The sequence below is a fragment of the Pocillopora damicornis genome, chromosome 13 (genome assembly GCF_964200805.1).
Source record: "Pocillopora damicornis chromosome 13, jaPocDami1.2, whole genome shotgun sequence".
NCBI lineage: Eukaryota > Metazoa > Cnidaria > Anthozoa > Scleractinia > Pocilloporidae > Pocillopora > Pocillopora damicornis.
Window position 1 is genome coordinate 6,813,756 of NC_142682.1, and position 8,096 is coordinate 6,821,851.

Below are 8,096 nucleotides of genomic sequence, written 5' to 3' on the forward strand. Positions count from 1 at the left end.
GTCAACAATTTCACTCAACTTGAGAGAGTACACCGATACATTGCACGCAAAAGAATGATACTTTAACTATGTTAAGAGACGTGAAATTGTCCAGCATTATGTTAAGCTTCCTCAACAAAGTGGTGAGCTTAAGGATGGCACGTTTGCAGGGAGGTTTTTCCTTCCTGTGTGAATTTTTGTCGTTTCTCAAACTGTTTTTAAAGATTTGTTAATTTTTTACCGAGAGCAATCGGAGATAGAAGCGTTGCTTTGACGAACCTGATGTAACGCACATTACAGTCATAAATATTTAATTTTTTCCCCATTTCTGTCTGTTGAATGGAGACAGAAAAACGCTTTGAACCGTGAAACTTGACCGGCCCGGCACGCATTTCATCGTTCGCTTATGAATTGGATGATAAACACTCAGCTGTTTTGTATTTTCAAGGGTTCTCTAAATATAGCCTTTACCTACCCGAAATTAAACAGTCATATTCCTATTTTGTATGAAAGGGTTTTATTCTGTTATTTTTAAAAGGACGATATTGGCTGATATGTATTCAAATATGTTATTGGAAAGCTATGCTCCCTCACGCAACTTAGCGTGTATCTCGATTTCAAGTTAGTCCTAAGGGCGACTTGCTTGGCAAAGGTCAAAATCAATTAAAGAACAATTATGCGAGTGGAAAGGGGGATATGAAATGTTCGCCGAGACATTTCCTCCCTGATTCTCATGTGCAGAATGTTTCAGCACACAACTAGCGCGTGACATTTGTAAATTAATATCGATGGAAAAGCGTTCGCATACTTTACGGCATTTCTCGGAAGATCTTCGTGACCCGATCCTTAGGCGTGCCGTCATCGGCACGCAAATCTCGTGAAACCAAATTCCAAATTTGGAACGATGACGATATCGCGAGGGAGGTATCAACCAAATAAGGCAGGCCGACAACAATAGGGCTTGATGTTTCCAGGACGACGGCCTCCTGGGTCTTAAAATACGGAGCAATGATTTCATTGCTTATTATAACATGACAATAGTCGTTGGATCAGCTTGGAGTAAAGGAAACAGCGCACGAAATGGATTCTACGCAACGATCCTGACGAACGGCGGCTGAACTTATATTTCAGCAGAGTTTCGTTCAATCTTTGACAATACGTCTTGTTAAAGCATTGATCGCGTCGGATTGGTGTCGCTAGCAGAAAGACCGCGGCCTGCATTACACTGCTTTGATTTGCGAATTTCAATATAGGAAATTGTTCCGAGACAATGAGCGATCCTGTTGCCATTCGGTAAGCTTTAGCACCATCCTTGTTTTTGTTCTTCTGAGGTTGTTTTTAGCATTTTACAGAGTTAATCTTTTGGTGCAGCTGTAGTAATTGGCTAGGTTCCATGTTTGCTCCTTTTCCTAGAGTTCTCATCGACGATGGCACGCCGCGAATGTCGTTTCCTTTCCGAATTCATCTTTCCTTAACGGTCTTCAGGCTGAAACAAATGATAGAGGCGCAAGAGGGTTTTACTGTTGGAGAACAAGATGTTTTCTTTCACGGAAATCCGGTTGGTAGCTTATGTTCCGTAGTATGTGCTAGAAACTGCATGCCGGAATGGAATTTTTTCATGTCCGCGCGCGATCGAGGACAATGCAAAGCTAATCGCGCATGAGAGTCACGCTGAAGTGGTGCGTGCCTTCAAAGCTTTACCTGATTGCCTCAGGTTTAATTCGTCGTCTTATTTCCTGGCTAAATTTTTCTAACCACTAAATTTTATTGAATCAGCTGCAAAGCAATAAACGATGAAAGCTGCGTTCGAGTTTCTTTCGAAATGTATTTCGAAATGCACTCCCACATGCTACAAAGGATCGAAACTGTTCCTTGAAGCGAGCTTTGCGCTTATTAGAAGTCTCGTGCATAAGCTTGGTAAAGATCGTGCTCAAGAAAGTTATATTGAAAAGATTCATGCACACATATGTTTGGCGATATTAACAATGCAATCTTATATTTCTAACGTGACGCGCAGACTATTCGCGGCATAAATGAGCGTTGTTAGTATATTGTGTGATGACCTCCCGGGGATATGACTTTTAGATCAATACTTGCTTCTTTTCCGCTCTTCAGCTTCAAGACAATCTCACATTAGGACAGCAGGGAGTTATGGAAGATACCCAACTTGATATTCGAGTTAATTTCCAAGGTAAAGTATCAATCTAAAGTATTCGAGAACTTTATCAGTGTGCGGGTTTTGTTCTCTGTCATGACATGAATGTTTTTGTGTCATGAATAATGATTTGTTTCCTAGGTTAGTAAATCGGGTTAATACCACGCAAATCATGGATCTTCTCTTTATGCTGTTGTTGCTAGTGAAAGTGATTTAAAAGTATTGTTTTCGAAGAGATTGTTCGGTAATTAGATCTCTCAGTGATAATGTAATTTGCGTAGGCTTTGGGAATCACGCCGTGTAAATTTATGTCATAGTTCTCTCAAAGAACTTTTTGTTCCAGTGTGAGGTAAACTTTATTCCCGGACGCCCACAAGAATGCCTGTTATTTGCGGTTTCTTTCAATTTATTTTGCCTGGGAAACAGGGCAGATGTACAAGACATAAATCAGTAGAAGGAATGCACAAACTTTTGCCATGGCCTAACGAAACGATGGCGAAAAGAGTTGAATATGTTTTGACAAATTTAATTGTCTTATTGGTACATATTTGTACGACTAAGTTTATTTTAAAGGTTACGTTTTGTCTGCCATTGGAGACGGATTATTTTTTTCTGTATTATCTGTAGAATTAAGTTAGAAACTGGATCGGCCTGAGATATATCTTGTCAAGATATTTGTTCAAGCAACACCGAAACCCACAGTAAGATTTTTTCTTTCAGAATATTGCAGATGTCGTTTCTCATGGGTAATAGTTTTGTGTGGGCAGCGATCTAATCTTGCGTGGAAACTTTTCATTTTAATATCTTTTGTTTTCTCCTAACTTGATAATTAGCGAAGTGTGATTTATTTTTCTTCAAGAGAAAATGAAGTGAAAATCAGTACCTGTTTCCAATTTTATTTGATTCGGATCTTTCGATAGTTAATTGCTACAGAGAGGTAAAAAAAAATTTGATACTGATCAAATCCAAGTTAGTTATTTCTTATTTTAATGGGAAATACTAGGATTTTATTGTCGTTCTTACACCAGTGAAGGAAATACTTTCAATTCCGCTACTTAAATCACAGCTTAAAACCAAGTCGAAGTGCTCCCTGTGCAGCTCTTGAGGAAGTGAAACTAGTCTAAGTCTTTCACTTTCATTTATAATTTTTTTGTCTGAGAAATTGAATTGAATGTTTCATTAGTGAGTGGGAGGGGTAACGAAAACTCTAGATACACTCCTCTGAAATAAAACAAAGGGTTGGCGACAAAAGAGAAAAAATAGTCATGGTCAGTGATACTCAAGTGCCTTAATTTTTGGATTCTGTTGTTTGAAGTCTGCAAACAAGTGATGTAAATTAGATTGTGCATGATGTGTGCACTGAGGCTAACTCTAAGATGTATTTTTCAGGAGGGAAGTGACTTTGCCATAACCCCTCTGGTCTTAAGATCTCATCAGAAATTCTTGCGCCTGTCTGTTATGCAATTCTTTTGATGTTCCTTTGGAGAATTATGTGTTAGATCAAGTTGTAATCACCTAATTGAAATTTTGGTGTATTCTCATCACTTGTCTCCTTGATATTGTATCAATATTGTAATGAGAAATTCTGTCTTGGTCACTGGTCACTTGGTCACTTAGCAAACATCTGTAGTGGTTTCCATTATTTATCAGGGTCACCAACAGCAATTACTCAATCAATTTGAAGAACTCAATATCATATCTTTTTCTATGTATTTATTTGAAAGGAAATGTGGGGGTGTATGTAAAATGTTGCTGATAACACAATATTGCTATAAGTGAAAAAAAGCCACGTCTTTCCTCTAGTCCAATATTTTCCCAACTCCACTGTGTTTCTTTAAATAAGAACTGACGTAAATTTGTGGAGTTCTTGGAACCAATATTCGTTCATATGCAAAGAACAGTACAAAAATAGAATCTTAACTACACATGTCACAAGGAACTATTGTGAAAGACATAGATTCCTTCAAGTGACAGATTTTATCACTATAACATGTTTTTTCTTTTGCGTTAAAAGCATACTTAGCCAATTAGCTTAAGCACATACCTTAATTGTCAGTTAAATAGTATTGGCCTACAGGCAAATGTGTCATAGAATTTTCCACCACGTGTGGAATCATAGGTGTATTTAGAGGGAGTAGTACTCAGGGACTTCTTCTCCCTAACCTCTCCCTCCTCAAAATGTAATTTTGTTACAAGATAGTTGAAAAGGAATTGTTTCAAGGCATTTATGTGTCATTCAGTTTTTATCACAATAAAGCTAAAGTTAGATTTGAGCCAGAAGTTTCACATTGAAAAACCTGAGTAGTTACTGTTGTGGTAAGGCATCACTTTGAACTGAAAACTTTGCTCTTTTATTAATGTACAAGACTGTGCAGTAAGTTATCATTTGCTCTGACAAAGGGCTTAGGTTTAAAATGTCAGCTTAGAAATTCTTTATGGTGGCCAGTTTATGTGATCAACTCAGTTCATGATACTAAACTATCCTATTCACTGAATTAGTTTCTTCTCAAAGCTCCAGCAGGTGGACAGACAAAATCTCTGGGTGTACTCTTTTCTCTTAGTGTAATTGTGAGACTGATATGTTAAAAGCATAGTGTCCATCAATCTCATTCAACTTTTTTTTGTAAACAATAACTAATTTATTTAAAATGTTTCCTATGGGGGATGAGCTCTCAATAAACCTTTTTGGGCTTAATGCAAAGATCCCTTGTCTGAATGCTTGTGTTTGATAATTTTGATAGATATTTAATGCTCCTACTTAAGTTTAACCATTTTCACCCTAATATCAGTATCCATATCCTTCATACTCTTCTCTACACATTTCATCTGGTACTGACAGGGGAATTCATTCAGTGATCAAAGCTTCTTAGGTTGGGGGTCATTTCATATATTTTCATGATCTTAATAAATGATTTAGCAGTGTACTTTAAGGAGACATTACAGCAGTAGGTATGTAAATGTTTAAAATAATATTGTTGCTTCTGCCAGTGTTCACTGCTGATTTCACAATGTCTTTTTCCCCAGACATTCCGTCTCCAACAAGAAAGAAAGGTAGCACATCAACATCTGAAGATTGTGTCGTACCAGATATTGATGATGAAGATAATGTGTTTAACTTTGAACAGCCCAGAGTGCCATCTGGTAAGGAAGAAAATTAAAGAAATCCTTTTTAATATGAATGATTCCTCAACCGTCACAAAACACAAAAACATTTTGCATTATTTTGCTAAATGCAGAAAAACTGGTTATTGTTACACATTTACATGTATACAAATCATTAGGTGTGGGTGATAATATCGTGTGTGAAGATTGTGTAAAATTATCTAGTAATGGCAACATTGATTTAGATTTCTGTGCTGAAACCTCTTTGTACACAGTTTTTATTGATATTTTTTTCTGATCTCTTTACTCTTGTCTTTATTTGATTACAATTAGTAGGTCTAAGGAAAAGTAGTATTTTAATTAAGTTATGAATTAATTTGCAATATCAGATTCCAGGCTTGTGCTTGTTTTATCACTAACCCATTCAGCTTAATATTAGGGGAGAGTATTTCAGTACTGAACATACAAATGTGATGGCTTTGAAATTATTATTATTATTATTATTATTATTATTATTATTATTACAATATATTATTACTTTTTTGGGGGTGGGGGGTGTATCAAGAGCAATTCAACAAAGGATAACATTTTGTATGTATACAGACATATACAATGTTCAGGAAAAGAGTGTGATCAGTTCTGCCTCAATTTTTTAGTGATTCTTTCCTTGATAAAGATAGATTCTAGTAAAAACTAGAAAGTTTTTTTGAATAAAGGCAGACTGTCTTTCTTGGGACCAGATGTTAACCCTTTGGTGCCTAAAAGTGACTAGATTTTAATTTCCCTTGACAATATCACCCCTGAATCAAGCATTAAGGTCACAAACTAAAAGTAATGACCACTGACTTAAGAAGCTCTGGATTGTTTTACAAATTCTCTCTGTCAGCACCTTAGGAAATGTATTAACAGCAGTTTGGAGAATATGCATTCTGATGTTATGGTGTAAAGGGTTACTTAGTCTCTTATTATCTCATTTAGATCCAAGAATGTGGAATAAATGGGAAGTGATGGAATGGCTGAAATGGGCAACAGAGAGATACAGCATAAGGGATATAACAGCAGATAAATTCTTGATGAATGGGAAAGGCCTGTGTATGCTTGGTGTGGAGGGGTTCCTCTATAGAGTTCCACGAGGCGGAGATGTTCTTCATGGTGATTTTAATAAACGGGTGACAGCAGCAGTGGAACAGTCACGCCATATGCAGAGCTATCTTAATCCTGGTGCATCAAACTTCTACTATGTGTATTGAAGAGATGAGATAATTTATTTGAAAAAGGACAGACTATTGAAAAGAGTATGATATAATGTGGGCAACCAAGAGTCACTGATGCTGCTTACAAAGATTGTACACTAATTATTTAAAAAAAATTTGCTATTTGTATATATTGTGCATTTGAATGGGGTTTGCCTTAACATGCTCAAATTCGCAGTTCATGTAGTCATACTGGTCAAGATTTGTTACAGCTTTTGAATGTTATTGTATTTTACAAAGACCAATTTCACAAAATGGGCTGGGGTTAATTTATTTATCTAAAAGATTTTTTTAAGATTTTTGTTTTACTCTGGGGCCTATCGTTCCTCATTATAAATGACATTGAGAATTCACTTGTCAACAAGACAAGCTGATGCGAAAAATATTGTGTTTTTTGGATTGATTTATTTTTGCTCTTTTTATGTAACTTTTTATGCATGTAAAACTTTGTTTCTGTGTTTTTATTGTAAAGTCTGTGTTGTTTTATTTGTTTGGTTTACTGCCAAGTATAAATTGTGAAAGCCATGGATCATAAGAATCCATGAGTCAAATTTAATAGCTTTGAACCTTTACAGTGATTAGCAGTGTTCTCCTTTTCAAGAGGTAACTGGGAAATTTACCACCTGTAGTACCTTATTACCTACTAAAATTTCTAAAAGTGCAAGGAATTCTTGAAAATTCAACAGTTAAAACGAATGCTCTACCTGGAAATTTCCTTTACCTGTCTTACTTAAAATATGGGAGAATGCTGGATCAGAGTCAAATTTTCATTATTATCTTGAAGTATACAGTTACTATCTGGATGTACTGGTAAAACTAGATCCTTAGTTCAAGCCAGGAATGTAGAGAGTAAATGTTTATGGAGTTGACATAAAATAGAGCCATGTATGCTTAGACTATGGCATACATCTACAGCTAACCACTACCTAGAGTTTAGTTCTTACAAACTTGAGCTATGGAGATCATTAGAGGATTAAGACAGTCCAAAAAATTCTCTCTACCAGAGTTTTAAAAGAGTAGATAAACATTGTTGCAGGGAAGGAAAGTTGACAATTTGAGCAGCATCTTGTTGCCGAATTTTTTACTTTACCTTTTCTGTATCACCTCCAAAGCTTTCATTGGTAACATACATATCCTCAGTATTTATTTTCATTCACACTTTCTTCTTGGTAAAAACTGTTGCACTTGTGTGGTAAAGTAATATTCTGCTTTAAAAAAAAATGCTTACAGGAATTTAAGAAAAAAGATCTGTATATTTTAGCGTCGAATATTAATTGAATTGATATCTCGGAAAGTATGGAAAGCCCAAAAAAATTAAAGAGCCTACCGATTATTAAGAAAAAAAGTTATGAATTTCAAAAAGTTATCTCGAAGTTGCGCCTTTTCATTTCACAGCAACTAAGCATTCTCCTGTCTTCAAACTGTTTTCTTTAAAAAAGAAAGACTAATTTAGATGTACAGTTGTTTAACAACATTCGTTTTATTTACGTTACATTCAAAGCATGGTAAATCGCTGGGCCAGATTTTATTTCAATGAAACTGATAATAAATAAATTTTTGTTCTTCCTGATACCTGACTTGTCTTGCAAAATCTTCATTCCTCGAAC

General features: G+C 35.8%; 1 protein-coding gene across 1 annotated transcript; it reads left to right on the plus strand.

Annotated features, from left to right (window-relative positions):
* The first annotated feature begins 936 nt into the window (after nucleotides 1-936).
* On the plus strand, nucleotides 937-8,059 carry LOC113675640 (transforming protein p54/c-ets-1). Its single transcript, XM_027192234.2, has 5 exons — nucleotides 937-1,272; nucleotides 1,393-1,537; nucleotides 2,095-2,170; nucleotides 5,159-5,275; nucleotides 6,215-8,059. The coding sequence occupies exons 1-5, from the start codon at nucleotides 1,250-1,252 to the stop codon at nucleotides 6,484-6,486; spliced, it is 633 nt and encodes a 210-aa protein (XP_027048035.1). The 5' UTR covers nucleotides 937-1,249; the 3' UTR covers nucleotides 6,487-8,059.
* The last annotated feature ends 37 nt before the right edge of the window (nucleotides 8,060-8,096 follow it).

Coding starts and splice junctions, on each gene's coding strand:
- LOC113675640 (XM_027192234.2), top strand. CDS start 1,250: ATGAGCGATCCTGTTGCCATTCG. Junction 1,538..2,094: donor TTTTCTTTCACGGAAATCCG/GTTGGTAGCTTA, acceptor TCCGCTCTTCAG/CTTCAAGACAATCTCACATT. Junction 5,276..6,214: donor ACAGCCCAGAGTGCCATCTG/GTAAGGAAGAAA, acceptor TATCTCATTTAG/ATCCAAGAATGTGGAATAAA.